The following is a 20,059-nucleotide window of genomic DNA, read 5'->3' on the forward strand; positions in this document are numbered from 1 at the left end:
CAAACAAAGCTTCAGAAAATATTTACTTTTCACACAAGGTTCCTTTTGTATTTTTTGATACACATTTAATTTTAATCCAATATTCTCATCTCTCTTGAACGTGATGAATGATATATTCCACAGATATCAGCTGCCCACATATGTAAACCTATACAATGTCAGCAGGCTAATTAATTTACAGAGGGCGTCACAGCTGAACCCCATTCTGTCCTTACCCAACATTCATGGGTGTGCATTTTCCGGTGGGGATCACTACTTAGTAATCAGCCGTGGCTTATTTTTCTCTTTCATCCCCGGGGATGATCAAGTCAACTATATAACTTGCAACTGCTGCTTCTGGAGAGATCAGCTAACTCTGCACAAATCGGGGATCAAAATGAGGGATCTTCCTGGTTCTTATGACGCAGTTCCACACTATGTTGTGCAGCTACCAACTAAGTTACCCATAGAGTTCCACTTTTACTGCCGTTTTTATTATTATAGTACCCTGCTTGCCCCTTACATTGTTTTCTTTCATGCAGTGCATGTTGGATGCTTAATATGCATGGGCAGAGATTTCCTTGGCACACAGCAATAACTTACAATGATGGTTTCAAAAAGAAAGTGGTTTTGTCCGTGCATCTCATGTATATCATAATGCTACATATTATTTTAATAAATATGATCAAAGCCATAAAAAGTGCAAAAGAGGCTCATTTCCGGAGGAAAAAATTCAAAAGCAGAGAATTTATGTTAAACGTATATAGAACCTTGGTTAGATCACACTTAGAGCACTGTGCACAGTTCTGTCTCCAGGTCTCCATATTACAAATAGGGCATAAAAGCACTGGAGAAAGTACACAAAGATTTACAAAGATGATATCAGAAATAAGAAGGCACAATTATCAGGAAAGACTGAGACTGAACAAGCTGGGGCCTTTTTTCTCTAGAAAAGAGTAGACTGAGAGGTGACCTGAAAGAGGTCTTTAAAATTATGACGGGCTTGATAGGGTAGACATAGGGCGGATGTTTCCACTTGTGGGGGAGTTAGAAACTCGGGCCATAAATATAAGCGAGTCACAAATAAATTCAACAAGGAATTCAAGAGAAACTTCTTTACTCAGAAAGTGGTGAGATTGTGGAACTCGCTACCAGAGGGAGTGGTTGAGGTGAATAGCATAGATGCATTTAAGGGGAAGCGAGATAAACACATGAAAGAGAAAGTAATAGAAGGATACATTGATGCGGTTAGATAATGTAAGGTGGGAGGAAAATCATGCGAAGCATAAACACCAGCATGGACCTGTTTCTGTTCTGTAAAATGTTATGCAAATTATAAAAGGTAACAAAATAGAGTTCGGTTCCATGAATTAATTACAAATATTTGAACTGAGCAAGGAGTCTAGGAGGTAGAAATTAGTGTGCATTGCGGCCATTTTCCACCTAGTGCAACGATTAAGAATTTAGCATGAGATTCTTCAGCGGCCACCAACATAAATGGGCAATGACTAATTTCCACCCCAAGGTATCTCTCTCTCATAGTCAAGAATGTGCTCATAAATTTCTGGATCCTTCATTTATGCTAGAGTTAACAGAAGAATTACATGGTCGCCAAAAAATGACAGATTAGTCATCCAGGAAATGATCTTGCCACGTACTTGAATCCCTTGACAGTCATGATACATTTGGAGTCGTGCTGGCAGGCGTTCAGCTCCGGGGCACAGAAGTCCAGTTTCTCTTCACATAGCTCACCTATGACAGAATAAGAAAAGGCTACAGGTTTATCCCCATTGCTGCGATGAGATTTGAACTAAACGATAAAGTAATGGAAGAGAGATCTAAATTATTGTTTGGAAACTATAAGCTCTAAATCTTAAGCAGAAAACGGCTGAGACATTCTCCATCTTTCTTAAAGAGCTGCTGATGGAGTTAACATGATGAATGGTTTCATTATACAGAGCAAAATAGGGAATATTTTTCTTTGCTGATCTTCCCTAGGTGATTCCTGAAAGGACTTTGTTACTCAATCGTGTGAAAAACGATGGATTGCATCAAAACCAGAAAACACCTGTACTCCCAATTGAGGGGACTTAGGCTCACAGCAGACTTGGGCTACTAAATATGTTTATTTTCTACTGTATATCAATTTCTTTGCTTCTTTAAATCTGAATTGCTTATAAATGCAATATTCAGCAAAGGAAAACGATACAAGTTGCTGTTTTCTTTTTCGTGTTTACACCACCTTGTTGATTTTCACTGTAAGGGGATGAATTTAGCATGAAGCTACTGATTCAGTTCGAATAACACACACAGAGTCATTCAGCTCTCCTCATACTCTTTGTCATTCTCTACATATAGATTATGTGCTTATGGCAATGAATCAACTTTCTGTCAAACTCGTCCAAACTTATCTAACAGCACCTTAGTTTATGTTACATATTAAATTCATATTCGGTTCACTCAAGTCATGTCCCGATGATCTATGAGGATCTATTAGTGATTAGTCCAATCATGATATTCTTAAAATGTCCTAAAGGGATCTTTACTCTGCATCTAGCCATGTTGCAACAGATACTGGATTTAGATGGTGGGAAAAAACACAGCATTTATCAAAACTGATAATCTTCACCTTGATGAGCACAAAAACTGTTGGAGGCCAAAATTCCTTAGTCATTCCCGTGCACTCCTACCGTAACTCCTGCAGGAGTTTATCAGAAGGCCACAAAACAGGCTGAGATATGGTTATGCCAGGTCCTGGCCTAAAACTGGAGTTTCCATGGGCCTTGTAAGGACAGAGCTCACACCTGCCCCTTGCAAAGCCAGTGGCATCAAAGAAGGCAGGGCAAAGGATTACCTGCATCAGGTGTTCCTGTGACCTCATCCCTCAAATCAGATCTAGCATATCCCTGGCAGTGATTCACCTGGCGAGGACAGGGATATCAGCCATCTCCATGTTGGAAGTTGGCAAGGGTGGGGAGGCTCACCTCGGGGTAAAGGCTGGGAGCAAGGCCTGGAATTATTTAATGTTTTTTAGAACAGCCCCTTTCTTAAGGGGGCACACAGGCAGCACTAAGACATTTTTGAGAGGCTTCTAATGGCGCAGACAATTGCGGGGATATGTAAATTAGGTGACCTTCCCCTGACCCCGCATACTCCAGTGGGGCATGATCCCAGCGTAATTCTCGAGATCCCTGGTCCAATCTTTCTTTCAGATTTCAAAGGAGACTTATTCCTGTGAGAGACACTTGCTGGCTGCTGCAGCATACATTTCTACCATCATGCAAGTACTGTGATCCAACATCTGTAACACGGCACGCTCTTAATCTTGCCAGTGAGATGTGGGAATTAACTCACAGATGAAACACTGACAGTTGAAGAATTTATATTCCATACCTACCTATACTAATGGTTTATGGACAGCACAAACTGATGCATTTTTCATGTAACCAGTAAGATATATCCATTATATTGCTGACACACAATTTAAAGTGGGCATTTTTTTCTATGTGTGAATATGAAGAAAACATTATCCAAAGCCAGAAATATAGGGCCCAAAACTGACCAGGAGTTGCTCCGTTTTTTTTGGAGCAACTTGATTTTTCTGGAGTATGTTAAAAATCCCCATTCAATTTGTGCCAGTGTAAGTGAGTTAATTAGGATTTTTTTTAGTTTAGTTTTGTTTTTTTCAAAAGGGGGCGTTACCAGCCACCTATGCCAGTTTTGGCCTCTTAAGCCACATTGGACAGCTAATAGTTGCTCCAAACTAACTTAAGCCAGCGTATGTGGTCACTTGTGGCCGCACAGAAAACCCTTGCGGAGAGTTAAGAAATCAGCACAGGTAGGTATATTCTAAAGCACCAAGATTTACAAATCACTAAACAAATCACAAAAATAAGCATTCAATAACAAATAAAAAATAGAAGGAAGGGGAGAGGACCTACACCTAAAGCACCAAGACTTACAAAGCACTAAACAAAGCATAAAAAGTAATAAGCAATCAAAAACAAATAAAAAATAAAAAGTCCTATCTTCATCTGAACACTCAGCCAGGGATAGGGGCGGGACGACCTGAGACCACTCGGCCAGGGATGGGGCGGCAACTGCGAGCATCGGGTCCCTCTCACAGGCTGCAAGACGCACTGGGGGCGAGGAGCTATTGCGCATGCGCACACACTCTAACGCGCATGTGCAGACATCCCGGCACTGCGTTCAGCGCCAGGATGCTGGCTCCACCCCCAATCCACTGGCCATGCTACGCCACCACCGAGGAGAGGCCGGACAGCGACCAAAGTCGGGAGGAAGATTTTTCGGCGCGCTCGGATGCGGACAAAAGCGGCACACCTCGGGTGAGTGCGCCAAAAATCGGCAGGGGACAATTTTGAGCCCATAGCTACATGGAGTAGGAAAACTTGTTTTCTGCACCACCAGTGCAACATTATTAAGCTGTGTAAGTGCAGATCTGCGTTAAAGAGTGGAGCAAAAGGGTAGAATTTCCTTGTTGATAATTTTAGCAAGAAAGTCAGTATGTATATAAAATGGGAAATCCCATTTTGTACTCAAATTGAAATAAAATTATCCAGAGGAAGGAGTTTCCCCTGAAGCCTCTAGTCACTGCCTCAGTACACCAATGCTAATGCTGAATCCACCGTGATTATTTCACCTGCTGTTGCTGATACAAATTAAGGATTTTATATTGGCATCGATATTAGAAGCATTCCATAATTAAGGGCGATGCCCTGTAGTCTCACACAATGACTTTTGTGCCCCATTATTCTACATTCATTTTTAATTAGCTGTTGAGTTAAAGAAACGAGACCACCCATATCATGCAGATAATCATCTTTTGGCTCCTCTCTCTGCCAACTAGTAGAATGTGTTGGAGCATTCTCACTCAACAGATGATATACCCAGAGTGAGAAGTAGAAATGTTCACTCTGGTGCAGCAGAGGATGTTCTTCTGAGACCGGAGTTAAGGCATCTTTTGCAGAAGGGCTGGGGGAGCTCTGATGCTGACTCTGGGCTCCAGTTCAAAGCACGGGCAGCCCTTGTACTCTCGATTAGCACAAAATCATTACTCAAAAATATAAATTGATCAAAAAAAGGTGCTGGAAAAGAAATTGCAGTCAGAAAAATTGATGGCGAATGTTTATCTCTGGCGAAAATGTTCTGGCTGTGGGGAAACAGCGCTGCATGCAACTAAGGAAAACAACAGCAAGATTCATGCAGGTGACGACGATCCATCAGGAGCAGATTACTGCAGTGTTCATTCAGCATCACGCAATGTAAAATTACTGTTCTAAAAGGTAGTCTCTGGCATTAAATATTACTTATAATTGGAACCATATATTAACAAAAACACACATTTTATTTAAACGTTTCCTGGACTTGGCATTTAGGGTACCCCTTACTGAAAATGAATCTGTATATAGTTATTGAAAACTGCCTTTGAAACAAAATCTGACCTATGTGCGACCCTATTTAGACAGGCAATGTGCTGAACATAAGGAGCACAGCTCTTACCAGAGGCATTGATTTCACCAGGAAATGGGACAACTGGGCAATTTGAGGGTAGAGTCAGCGTTTATTGAGCATGCGTGGGTGTAGAAGGGAGCCAATAATCCCATTCTACCTGTATGAGAGGACAGATTATTCTTTTAACTACTTGCTCTGTCAAGACCATTATTTTCAGGAGTAAATGCAAAGGATTAACCCCCAACACTGCTCCCGATTAGATTAATGCACAGATTATATAGGGCCTAAGTTTCCCCAGGAGTTGCTCCTTATTTTTTGGAGCAACTTGATTTTTCTGGACTATCTTTTTAGTTGCAATTCTGGCCATTTAATTTGCGCCAGTGTAAGTGAGTTAGTTAGGTTTTTTTTAGTTCAGTTTTTTTTTCAATAGGGGGCATTCCCAGCCACTTACCCCTGTTTTAGGCATTTGGTCAACAAATAGTTGCTCCAAACTAACTTAGGCCAGCGTATGTTGCCACTTCTGTCTGCACAGAAAAACCTTACCTAGAGTTAAGGAATCAGTGCAAGTAACTACATTTAAAGCACCACCAAGCACCAAACAAAGCACAAAAAGTAATAAACAATTAATTAACAAATAAAGTAAAAGGAACCCTGCACCAAAAGCACCAAGACCAAAGTAATAAGCGATCAATAAATAAAAAATAAAAAAATAGGAACCCTGCACCTAAAGCACCAAAATCAATCAGTAAATAACAAATAAAAAATAGAAGTCCCACCTTCGGGAACGCAACGGGCCGCCGATGAGGGAGCCCATTCGGCCAGGGCTAGGGACGGCATGCTTCGGGCCCCTCCCACACAGCCTGCAGCATGCATTTGCAGAAACGGCCTGCCAGGAGCTACTGCACATGCGCGCAGACTCTAGCGTGCATGTGCAGAGGTCCTGGCACTGCGTTCCGCGCAGGGACCTGACCCTGGCCCCAATCTATTGGGCCATGCTGCGCCACGACCGAGGAGAGGCTGGGGAGCGGCCAGAATACGGACGTCTTTTTTTGGCGCACTGGAGGCGGACAAAAAACGGCGCACCTCGGGTGAGAGCGCCAGAAAAACAGGTTAGGGAAACTCTAGCCCTATATCTCTACAGTATTGTAAAGTCACATAAATTGCAAACATATTAATTGACTGATTTGGATTCGGCTTCATAATAATGGACATTACGGATATCATGTATCTTTCAGCTGCTTACCCCCGAGATACTGTGTGTGCTTTTCATTGCCATCCTACATAATTTCTAATGCTGTAATTATGCCATCTTTTTGCTTGTTCTTTATTTTAGTTTGGATGGCTAATATTTTATACATTCTACTGCCATCCAGTTTCTGGTTAACACCCAATAATTGTATTATTTAGCTTACTTGGTTCCTGTTTGTTTTACCAGAGGTGAGGTGTAATAATCTATGTTAAATGATCAGCAAGTAACACAGGATTGAGCCGCACACAGGCCCCATTAAGCAGCACCACTCCCTATAATTATGTCATAAAGAATGAAATTTGCTACCTCCACAACAAATACCGCAGATCAATGCAACAGATATATCACAACTGAATCATAGCCATCTATTCAACTGATGCAATACACAGCATGTCAGAAAAAGCTAGTTAAATAGGGACTGGTACTACTATGATAAGGAACAATTATGTTTCTGTGTATAAGTATCACGAGGGGTGCAGATTTTAAACTGGCAGATGATTTTTGGCACATCATGAGGATGAGATCCAGTTATCCTTCAAAGGTAATTAGCTGAAGATTTGCTGAAGAAATGCAGCTTGACTTGATATCCTCACCTACCTCATCATAATGCTTTCAAAATAAGGAGGGAAAATGACAGTAGTGTCACGGGTGGGGGTGGAAATCATGCACCTCATTTCCAAGGAACAAGCAGATGACAGGAAGAAGAAAAAATGATCCGAGTCTAACAGCTCGTGGGAAAGAGAAAAGGGGAGAAACAGACTGCGACTGACCTTTTTCCACCTCATTCAGATTAGCAGCTTGCAGTGACAAGAGATAGAAGAAACAAGAGATTTTCTGAGTTTATTCTTTTTCAATACACTGGAACAATATAATGCAGCAGAAAAATATAGCAGCTTAGTTATTATCCCTCCATATTTTCCTGTTTGATTTCTCTGTCTTCCTTTATTTTTTATGCTCCTGCCCCTGCTGTCAGAGCTGCACCCTTTGCCAAGGTCACGGACTCCCCATGTGGATCATAGTGGTCCTATCACGATGAAGTCATTGTCATGGTGTCGTTTATCAACTACTTTGCTTTTTCTTCATTCTAAATCTATTTTTCTCCCTTCAATTTTCTTCCCTCTTCTTCGGACAGCATTGACAGTTGCTTGGATATGGTTCCGTGGGCATTGGCTGCCCTACAGTACCCCAGCCAAGTGACCGTTTGCCGTGTGTGTGCCTGAGCAATGAGTATCAGCAGGATATTTGACTGTGGGGCCATCACATTTGAGCCTGTTAACCGTTGATGCATGCGCTTTCCAGTAGGGTTTCTCTAGATAGTGATCCGGAGCAGGAACTTAGCTGATTTTTCCTCTCCCCTGCTCAGTGGAACCAAGGTGAACTGTAACACCATGACCGGTTGAGATCGGATAACTTAGACCAGGAAGCCAACCTGAGACTATCCTGGCCAGTATTTACTCAGTGACACACCAGAATGTGCATCTACCCACTGAACTATTTGGAGAGCCGACTTGCCTTGTTTTAATACAAAAGCAAAATATAGCGAATGCTGGCAATCTGAGCTTTAAACAGAAAATACTGGAAATACTCAGCAAGTCAGGCAGCATCTGTGGAGAGAGAATCATCCACAGATGCTGCCTGACCTGCTGAGTATTTCCAGCATTTTCTGTTTATATTCCTTGTTCCATGACTGGTTTATAGAACTCAACTGCAAAGGCACTCTAATCATTCTTCACTTGAGAAGGTAGTAGAACAATGTTGACAAACTCTAAAATCTCGTCTTAAAATAAACCTAGTCATTCAGAGTTTGTGATAGCAAATGTGTTTAACTGGTGCTGGCAAATGATGGTAATAAGCCAGTAAACAAAATCAGCAGGTTTAGCTGGTGGCAGACGTTGGTCATTAGCCTTTCAGGCTTCATGTGGTCACCAGATGCCAGGAAATTCCACAACTCATTGTTATTTCTTGATCAATTGACAAAACCCTTAATGCTGTAAAAATTAGTTCCCAAAACACACAGCTTATTACTAAGGTAGCGACACTACTGACTATATCCTTAGACCCAGTGTTAATGGCTCTCGAGCAATAATCAATAGCATGCTACTCTGCCCCTCTCTGCAATAACGTTGATGTCCCATTGTACAGCTACATATAGAGTGGCTATCAACTAACGCAGCCGCAGCTCGATTGGGTTGACCATCAACAACAACTTGCATTTATATAGCATCTTTAAGGTAATAAAAATGTCCCAAGGCGCTTCACAGGAGTTGTATCAGCCAATATTTGTCACGAGCCACATAAGCAGGTATTAGGACAGATGACCAAAAGCTTGATCAAGGAGATAGGTTATAAAGAGTGACCTAAAAGAGATAGTGGTAGAGGTTGAGAGGTTTAGGGAGGGAATTCCAGAGCTTAGGGCCTTGATAGCTGAAGGCATGGCCGCCAATGGTGGAGCGATTAAAATCGGGGTTGGACAAGAGGCCAGAATTGGAGGAGCGCTGAGTTCACAGATGGTTGTAGTGTTGGAGGCTATTACAGAGATAGGGAGGGGTGAGACAGTGGAGTGATTTGCTAACAAGGATGAGAATTTTAAATTGAGGTGCTGCTGGAGAGGGCGCCAAGCACAGGAGTGATGGTGAACGGGGCTTGGTGCGAGTTAGGATAAGAGCAATGGACAGTTTGGTTCAGTTTCAGACCGTGGTTAGGGAGGGAGAATGAAGTTGGTGGCAAGAGAATGAGGTTTGTAGCATCAGAATGGACTAGAACATTAATAACAGTCACACTGGGGGTATTCTGACTTTGGGTGATACTGTCATTGAAATTTGAAATGAAAATTGGGCAAGATGTATAACGGGCAGCAGAATCTTACATTATCACCCAAAGGCAAAATTACCCCCACCAAGTGGAGGAAGAAGCAATCAATCTATACATTTCATGTTTTAGATGTGACCTCTTTAAGCTGATCTTCACAAACAGGTGTTTGGCAAACGCTTTTTGCTTGTTGACAGATACATAACATAATAACGTAAATATTCTGACACACTTCATTGCATCAGCTGCGTATGATGCCTCTCTTCTCAACTGAATAAAGCTGTACCAAAATTTCATCATGTACCTTTAGATGCCACTGGTAGCAGTGCTGCTCAGGTGTTACAAATGAGTGGCCCTCACCAGATGACATGAGGTCAGCTTAGTTGCATCATTTTCTGGTGTTCCAGTTACATTGCTCATGATAACCTGAAAGCTGCAAGGACTGTATATCAGGCATATCTGTGAGGGGTTGCCTGTTGTGCGATAATATGATGTTCTGGCATGGGGGGGGGGGGAACAATGCAAGTGGGATACGGGATCCTAAATGAGCAGGTATGTTTTGTTTCATCTAAAGTGATCTCTCTTTCAATGGTGCTCCCGCCACATTATGTGGAAGTTGTCTAATTTATATGTCCTGAAAATCCACAGGCTGTTTATCCTGGCACAATTACTGAGATATGCCTGCCCGTGACCTTTCGCACCTACCCAACCAAAGTATGCGGAGTCAGGGAAAGGTTACCATATTTACATAATCTGGGTAGGTTTTCACTAGGGGTATATCATGGGTTCCTCCTAAAGAGCAGAAAATCCAGTGTGAGATGTCCATTCTGCGGGGTGGGGGAGGGTTGCGGAATCCCAGCTCCCCCTGGTAAAAATGTCTTCAGCATTCTAGTAGCCCTTTTCAGAAGGAGTCAAAAATGTCTCAATCTTTGGGGACCCAGGCCATGATCCCAGATAGGCCCCATATACACCAGCCTGTAGGCTGGTACGCCTTTTCATATTAGGCCTTCCACTGTGTCATCAAGTCGAGGACAAGGAAACTGCCAGCCTGGAATTCTCCTCCTCGGCCATGTCCCCTTTGACTCCGGTGGGTAGGGGGGGCGCAGACTTTGCCCCAAACTAGGCTCAGCAGAAACTTTGGAGAAAGCCAGGGCCCAATATATCTAGGTCCTGGCCTAATTCTAGTTCTTCTGGACTTTCGGCAGAAATGTTCCTTGGATTTTCTGCCCCAGAGCCTGGGACTATTGCGAAGGATGTCAAGGGTAATTGGAGCTGCAATCACAGGAGGATCCACATGCTGGATTGTGGCTTTATAGCATTAGCATAAAAACTTGATTTTTATCGTAATATATTTGGATCAGAGATCTACCATGGCTGTGAATTTGCAGTCGGTATGATGGTGTACTCTGGCGCAAACAGGTGCAGGAGTCTGTTTGCACAGTGTAAAGGGGGGGGGGATTGGAAAATTGCAATTTCAGGGCCATAATAATTAATGCATCATTTATATATATGAAATAATGTTTATCAAGTTTTTGGTGTCAACATAGATTTCAACTTTTTGTCAGGTCATTTACAGATAAATGGAAATGTATTGAGGTAAGCTTGCAAGAAAACATATGTTGAAAGAAAAATAAATCTAAGAGTGAAGGCCAGCCAGTATTTATAGTGAGGCTGTCAGGTTGCTGTGCATAACTCTCAAATGGGTCTTTCTATGTTTCCAGATTAGCTAGTGTATGAAGGACATCCCCACGGATCCCAGGTACACTTACGCACAACGGTGTGCCTGTGGGATCCTTGGGCCACTACCCTGCTCACACCTCTGCAGCATTTCAAAGCAAGTTTTCATTTGGGGCCTCGCACCAGGTAAGTGCTGATTTCGTTTGGAGGTTGGCAGCATACTCCTTAGCTACACCGCTGACTGCAATTTCAGGGCCAATAGCTGCAGTACCCAGTACCCACAATAGAGCTGCATTAGTGAATATTTAAGAAAAATCTGCAAGTAACATAACTGCTAATGTAGAAAAAACTGTTGTAACACTATCACTGGACACTCCTTACTTCAAATTTACTGTTTCATTTTGGTGGATTGTAAGTAATAAAACATTTTTCATGTTCCATTTTAGAAATCGAAATTGAAATCCTGACTTAAAACACCTGAAATCAGGAACAAATGAGAAAATTTCCATCGCTGTTGGGAGTGCCATATTGTGCAATAAGCCGGCAGCATTCCATATCATGCATGCCTACAGCTCTGCTCCCTCTCAATCTATCATAAATCTGGGGTAGGTTTCTTGTGCCTGTAGGAAAGTGGATCACAGTATTCCAAACAAAATACACAGTGGAACAGGGTAACGCAGAGTTCTGACATTAAAGCCTTTGTTCCTCTGCTTTTGTTTGTGGTTAGTGCATGTGACACAACTACCTCAAAGTAGTTTGTTGGCATCGTCCTTTAGTTTATCAGATTATTTCGTACTGTGCATCTTCAGTGGTGGAAGCCATCCAGACATCTGTCTCTGAAGGCTCCAGATGGTTCTGGTTCTATAAAGTCATGTTAAAAAAACTTACACTTGCAGCAGTAAACCAACAGAATAAACTGCAACATTTCTTTCCCAAACTACTACTTGTTTGCTGAAGTTAATATTAATAAAGTCCCATTCAACCAACAAATCAGACAGAAGACAGGTGGAACAAGGAACTAGAACAGAGCCTAAAAGATATTTTATATAAGTGACATTCAAAAGAAAAAAAAATACACAATAGGAAATTATTACCTTCAGGTTTAATCATCTGTCAAATACCTCAACACTTAGGAATTTAAAATCTAGAAATTACCATTTGCAATATCAGTGCCTGAACATTAAAGGGTTGGATTTTCTGGTCCTGTGCACATTGGGTTTTGCCCCAGAGTGGTGTGAACGGCAGCAGTGAGGTCTCCAGCACACCGCCGCGATCCTCCGGTCGGGTTTTGCATCGGCGCTGAGCAGCATCGCTGGAAAGGTGTGCACCGGGTGTGCACCGCCCCTGGTTGCGACACCAGTGTGAGTTTTGAGTCTTGGCCGACCTGTCCGCCCGGAAGTGCGCCCACAATGACGGCCTGGGAAATCAGAGTGGTTCATCGATCCCAGCGGCCGTGAGGAAGGTAAATCACTACTAAAGTAAATGCGGGTGTTTTTTGTTTTACATTTTTTACTGATTTGTGTTGCGGTGGCGTGGGCGATATTTTAGGAATTTTTCAGTGGGTCTTTTTAGGTCTCCCCCCCCCCCTGCCCCCCTGTCAGGCTTCTCTCAGGAGCGCTCATGGCCTGGCATTTTAGTTTGTGAGTTTCCTATCCTTGCGCCGAGAGGTGTACAATGCCTCCTTTAGTGCTGCGCTCCTTGACGCAGGACCCAGATGCCCAAACTTAAATACTAAATACTTAAATATTAAATTCCCAGCCGCTAACTTTCCCGCCCCGCCGCCATTATCGCCCCGAAAACAGAAAAGCCGAAAATCCAGCCTTTAATATATTTGTATGATATTCCTTTGTCTCTTATCTTAAAAGGAACATTATGCATTATCAACAATGCAAACAGTAATTTTAGACTTAAGTCTTACTGCATTCAAGTTATTTTACAAACTGATACATAATTTTCTGGCATACATATATATTTAATTGTGTATCTTAAGTGTGCTATACAGACTAGGAAGGCTCTGGGTTAAATCGCTGGTCTATTTTGATCTCAGCTGGAGTGGTGATAGACAGAGGTGTTACAAGAATAAGTGTCATATAAAGAATAAGTTACTGGAGAGTTGCTACTGCTTGTGGAACCATATCTCAGCATGAGTCAGTGCCTTCAGGAAAGAAGAGGTCAAGGGAGCAAATCAGAGCCAAACGATGTGAGGAAAAAATATAAAAAGTAGCCATTCAATAATTTCTTATCGCACAACAAGCAGCCCACATTTAAACAAGAAAATGCCATTTCATTTTTTATTTAATTTGTTACAGAACAGAAAAAGAAACACTGCAACTTTGAACAAGTTTCTTGTTATGTTTTACACAATGAAAGAAGCAGATAATCTTACCCATGTCTCTTTAATATGCATTTATTGTTTGTTTTGGTGATATTAAGATTGCCACTACCTCCTACTTCCCTTACCTGTGTATTCAGGTGGGCAGAGGCAAGTGTAGTTATTGATTCCATCAATGCAGGTGGAATTATTCTCACAATCGTTGTCCTCACAGTCATCAATGTTTACTGCGCAGACCTCACCTTCAAAGCCATCAGCACATGAGCACCTGAGGGAACAGGACAACTGACGTTCACACACTGGAAAGCGCTAAATGGAGAGTTACCGTCAAACACTTCAAGACTGTTCTAATTAAGCAGGAAGACTAGTGCATACTAATGTTCTCTGTATATCCAGTTTACTGCAAATAATAAGTCTTCAGGATTAGTGGTCATCTAGTTAATGTAGACAAAGGTAAGTGACTTTACTGCAGGCCTGTGTCAATCCTTGACCTGATGTTTAAGGAGGGGTGTCTCATCAGTAGTCAGTAAGTCCGCCAGTCTGTCAGTCAGTATAACTAAGCTGGCTACAGGCATCACAGGATCTCGCCATTTCACTCTCCCCTCTGCCCTCAGGTCTTCCCGTACCCAGTAGCATCACTTAAGCTTTGGCACTCCATGTGGCTTTCCTATTTGGGACCCATTCCATCAGCTTCTGAGATTCTATTTGATGTCAGTGCCTCATCAAAAATATCAAATAGTTACAAGATAGATTTATTTGTTGTCTTCTATCGATATACAGAATACTTTTTTTTTTAAAGAGTACTGCTAATATCAGTGTGGGAATTGACTTGAAGCAGGTAGTGAATGAGGGAGTGAGGTACAGATATGGTGGTTATCCAGGGTGCCTCGGGGATCCTATCTTCTTATCTATCCGTACTAATGTAGTTCCCTTACACTGCCAGGATCAATTACTCCTCCAAACCAGCACCTCCAATAATCTAATCAGAATTTATTACTTATGTAAAGCTATTCCAGATTGTGTTGTGCTGAAGCACATCAACGCATTGCACCACAAAATGATAGGACATCGATTTACATCCCTGACCAAAACATGAAGTTGCTGAACACAGCCATGCAACTTTGAAGAAGAACCAAGCAAAGGTTTGTCACTTCCCCACAGGAAAACGCAGTCGTTGTGAGTCTGTCATAGGTCACTATTTCGTAACATCTGGTTTAACAGCAAAGACCTAGTCAAAAAGAGCCGAAAATCTGAATTTTCCTGAGACTGTTTCACCACTGATGAAGAGTCAGAGTGGGGCTTCTACTCACCATTCCAACCCCACGATGATCCTGACCCATTTTACAGGAAAGCAAAATTAAGAGAGAAGGAGCCACAATGACATTTCCAAAAGAGCCCATGAGATTAAAAATAATTCATTAAAGGCTCTTCATGAGCTGATTGCCCAGCAAGAAGTGATAAAGGTCCTCAAGAGGAGCCCAGTACTGGGATCCTCTCCCCCCAATAGGGAATTCCACTGCTGCAGGATCTACCCGCACCTCTAATGGTCCCTGGGATCAGTGGTGTCAACAGCGAAAAGGAGGGAAATTAGGCAGGAAGCAGGGCCACATCTACTTACCATCAGTTACATGTGGCAAGGTGATCTTGGATTGTGCAAATTATTTCTCTGCAATGAGCAAGGGGGTTGGGGTGGTTGGCGGAATTCAGATAGGCTTCGCTGTAAAATTTTCCTCACTATTCCGCTCGATTTCAGGCAGTACAGTAGGAAATTCCAGCCCAAAACAACTGAAAAAAGGGCTCCTCACCTTTAGTGGGAAAAATGTTTTACTGTTCAAAAAATAATAAATCAAAAGGAATTGCAAGGTTTGGCATTCCCCAGTGACTCACTTGGTAAAGCAAGTATAACTGTGCCATATAGAGAAGGCCCGTTCAATTCTAAGCCCATGCTGAGTGAGCGAATCTCAAGTCAGATGCCGATTAGGCTGGTACAGCTGACCTAGGTGACCCTGGGCTACAGAAAGTTATCCAAGGTTCCTATTCTTGATTACACTCCAGTTAGCCCTGTCGAAAGGTGCAGCCTCCAGTGTGAACTTGTTGATCCTTCTTCTCTAAAGATCACTTGGAAGTATTTTTGCTTGTTCCTAGCACATTTTTTCACAGGAGGGTGAGACATGCTGTATTCATCTTGAGTAATTGTCATCGATGGCAGCCCTGACTTGAGCAGCAATGCTGTCAGGTAAATGAGGTGGTGCTGCCACTTCCTCCTGAAGTGAGGCTCACCAGGTACTCCAGAGGCTGCAGTGCAGAAGCAGCAACATAAGCAGCAGCTGCCAGCCGCCCCCCCCCCCCCCATCTTGTTCTAGACCTTGTGCAAGTCAAGTGGTCATTGGTCTGTACTGACACTCTTCAGAAGATTTGGGAATCTACACCACAATGTAAACAGTTCAGATGTCATAGGACTTGGAACCAAGGATATTACTGAATCACCTGTTTTAATACAGACACACTTCGGTAGATTTCCCGTCGGGTGTGAGCCGGACTGTGTGTTATTAGCATCTGCCCGACTGCTGTTGATCCTGCCTGGTTTAGCTTAACCAGCTTCACTTATACAATGTGGGCAAACTGTCGGCCTATATTCAACCTGCTAAACTGAGCTCATTAGGTCACGTGTAGGGACTGCTTACAAGGGGTGATAGGTAAATTTAAAGGAATGTGCCATTTAAAGGTAAATGGCCGCATGTGGGTAATAAAAATGTTGGTAGCAATTACAGAGGCTGATAATATTTCGAATGGATATTTTGTTTTTTGCAAAGGCTGTTTGGTTGAACAAAGTGCTTGGCAAAATCTGTGATCAGCAGAGTAACTATGGAGGCAGGAAACCAAGACTGTGGCCAAGTTTAGAGCAGAGCAAGATTCCAATCCCTTGTTTGATCACTTGCAAAGTGAAGGTGAGCAATAAGTGATAGTGAGATGGGTGGCCCTATTCCCCATTGGACATGCAGCACGACTGGAAGGAAATGGAGCAAACAGAATAGAGACAATGGTTGATCATTATTACCACGAACATTACCAGTCCTATAGTTAAACAAAGATGACCTTTCAACAGGTGATACAATTTTACGCATCTAGCTACCTGCTTACTCAGTGTAATCAGTTCCACACAGTCACTGCCAGGTTTATACACCTTTGTACACCAATGTGCACGAGATGGTATAAACCCATGTGAATGAGTTGACTGTATAACCTACGTTTGAACAGATTTCTCTCCCATTATTTTGATCAGTTATGCCCACTGGATACCTATTGTTCAGGCATAACCAAGTGAAAAACCTACCCTACTGTTTTAGTGGGACCGTTGCAAATTGCCCAAGTAAGCATAATTTTAGCATTACAAAAGATAAGGGAAGCCTATTTCTCAGTAAGACAAGCCCTTAATGGAAAAAACATCTTAATGTAAATTCTCACTCTTACTAGCAGAGCATCTCATTAAATTGTTCAGCACATTGAGTATCAGTAATGGAATAACTGCACACAAATCAATGGCTACATAAAATCATCCTAATGCAAAAACTGTAGCTGGCTAATCCTTTCACAGGAAAAAAAAAAGATCTTCATGATCTTAATGATGCATGAAAGTATGCAGCTGCACGTATACTTAACAAACTTGATGAATTAATTGTGATTCTCATGTGAAATAATGGAACTACACTAATAGAAGATACTAAGGTGTACTTCATAATTTATGAGCATGTAGCTGCACTTATTTTAAGAATTAATTTAATGTCCTGAAATCTGTAAAGCTCAGAGGATGTTTATCTGTTCTGGTGCAGCAGTTTGAGAATTACTTTTTCATTTTCTGTTTTTCACAATAACATTCTATCAATTCCCAGCCAACCATAGCAAAAAACATTTGCTGAAAATACTGCATGCCATCGCACTCTTTACCTGTGAGTGTACACCCTGTGCAGAGTCACCAGGTATATCAAATGGTTTAAAACCACTGAAAATCCAATCTGATTAATGGGCACCTACATGAATATGTACATACAGTCCAAGCAGTGACCATTACTTGCACCGTGAGACAGTGCACTTAAGGGAAAGTGGAGTGCAGTGTGGTGGGACTCCTGTTGGCCACAGAGGTGTAGTTTCCAGCCTTAGAGTCATTTCAATATTTTTGTTGGGTATCCTGCCTCCACCAATTGGTGTGGTGTTGCTGGCAGCATATTTGCTGCCAATATAAACTTGAAAATAATTATCCACATTTTTTCATATTTGGTGGCTAAGCTATCAATATTGCTTGGCACTTAGATTTTAAATAGCCGTCCGTGGTCCCGAATTTCTGACATTTTCATATTATTTTAATATGCCCGTGTACATGTGGTCGGAGATACGGTAAGTGACCCGTCATTCTGGTGGGACAGTGGAGGTGGAAGAGCAGCGTAAAGCTGGCGGAGCAAGCCCTGAAGCATTTCCTCGCTCATGTCTGCTGGTCCTGCTATAACGCCAGTGAAAAATATAACCCAGTACATTCAATGCTATTTCATAAGTATTAAATACATAATAACTAAAAAGATCATCTCTGTGTCCTGTAAAAAAAAATCTTTGAGGATGAATCCAGTAAGTCAGAAAGCAGCAAACCTGAGGACTGGGAGAAATTTAGAATTCAGCAGAGGAGGACAAAGGGTTTAATTAGGAGGAGGAAAATAGAGTATGAGAGGAAGCTTGCTGGAAACATAAAAACTGACTGCAAAAGCTTCTATAGATATGTAAAGAGAAAAAGATTAGTGAAGACAAACATAGGTCCCTTGCAGTCAGATTCAGGTGAATTTATAATGGGGAACAAAGAAATGGCAGACCAATTGAACAAATACTTTGGTTCTGTTTTCACTACGGAAGACACATATAACCTTCCGGAAATACGAGGGGACCGAGGGTCTAGCTAGAAGGAGGAACTGAAGGAAATCCTAATTAGTCAGGAAATTGATAGAATTGAAGGCTGATAAATCCGCAGAGTCTGCATCCCAGAATACTTAAGGAAGTGGCCCTAGAAATAGTGGATGTATAGAAACATAGAAACATAATGATCATTTACCAACAGTCTATCGACTCTGGATCGGTCCCCTCGTATTTCCGGAAGGTTATATGTGTCTTCCGTAGTGAAAACAGAACCAAAGTATTTGTTCAATTGGTCTGCCATTTTTTTGTTCCCCATTATAAATTCACCTGAATCTGACTGCAAGGGACCTATGTTTGTCTTCACTAATCTTTTTCTCTTTACATATCTATAGAAGCTTTTGCAGTCAGTTTTTATGTTTCCAGCAAGCTTCCTCTCATACTCTATTTTCCTCCTCCTAATTAAACCCTTTGTTCTCCTCTGCTGAATTCTAAATTTCTCCCAGTCCTCAGGTTTGCTGCTTTCTGACTTACTGGATTCATCCTCAAAGATTTTTTTTTACAGGACACAGAGATGATCTTTTTAGTTATTATGTATTTAATACTTATGAAATAGCATTGAATGTACTGGGTTATATTTTTCACTGGCGTTATAGCAGGACCAGCAGGAGGGTAGCTAATGTAACACCACTTTTTAAAAAAGGAGAGAGAAAACGGGGAATTATAGACCGGTTAGCCTGACATCAGTAGCGGGGAAAATGTTGGAATCAATTATTAAAGAAGAAATAGCAGCGCATTTGGAAAGCAGTGACAGGATCGGCACAAGTCAGCATGGATCTATGAAAGGGAAATCATACTTGACAAATACTCGAGAATTTTTTGAGGATGTAACTAGTAGAGTGGACAAGGGGGAGCCAGTGGATGTGGTGTATTTGGACTTTCAAAAGGCTTTTGACAAGGTCCCACACAAGAGATTAGTGTGCAAAATTAAAGCACATGTTATTGGGAGTAATGTATTGATGTGGATAGAGAACTGGTTGGCAGACAGGAAGCAGAGAGTAGAGATAAACGGGTCCTTCTCAGAATGGCAGGCAGTGACTAGTGGGGTGCCGCATGGCTCAGTGCTGGGACCCCAGCTATTTACAATATACATTAATGATTTAGATGAAGGAATTGATGTAATATCTCCAGGTTTGCAGACGACACTAAGCTGGGTGGCGGTGTGAGCTGTGAGGAGGATGCTAAGAGGCTGCAGGGTGACTTGGATAGGTTAGGTGAGTGGGCAAATGCATGGCAGATACAGTATAATGTGGATAAATGTGAGGTTATCCACTTTGGTGGCAAAAACATGAAGGCAGAATATTATCTGAATGGCGGCAGATTAGGAAAAGGGGAGGTGCAACGAGATCTGGGTGTCATGGTACATCAGTCATTGAAAGTTGGCATGCAGGTACAGCAGGTGGTGAAGAAGGCAAATGGCATGATGGCCTTCATAGCTAAGGGATTTGAGTATAGGAGCAGGGAGGTCTTAATGCAGTTGTACAGGGCCTTGGTGAGGCCTCACCTGGAATATTGTGTTCAGTTTTGGTCTCCTAATCTGAGGAAGGACGTTCTTGCTATTGAGGGAGTGCAGCAAAGGTTCACCAGAC

General features: G+C 42.1%; 1 protein-coding gene across 3 annotated transcripts in view; it reads right to left on the reverse strand.

The window, feature by feature from the left end:
- Positions 1 to 20,059, reverse strand: part of slit2 (slit homolog 2 (Drosophila)) — an 850,855-nt gene that overhangs the window by 318,995 nt on the left and 511,801 nt on the right. For all 3 annotated transcript variants that reach the window (XM_070870756.1, XM_070870755.1, XM_070870754.1), the window contains 2 exons: positions 13,646 to 13,785; positions 1,638 to 1,731 (listed from right to left, as the gene is read on the reverse strand). In XM_070870756.1, the coding sequence (XP_070726857.1) occupies positions 1,638 to 1,731; positions 13,646 to 13,785 (234 nt within the window). The remainder of the gene's footprint in view (positions 1 to 1,637; positions 1,732 to 13,645; positions 13,786 to 20,059) is intronic.

This window comes from Pristiophorus japonicus, chromosome 2, assembly GCF_044704955.1.
Source record: "Pristiophorus japonicus isolate sPriJap1 chromosome 2, sPriJap1.hap1, whole genome shotgun sequence".
Lineage (NCBI taxonomy): Eukaryota > Metazoa > Chordata > Chondrichthyes > Pristiophoridae > Pristiophorus > Pristiophorus japonicus.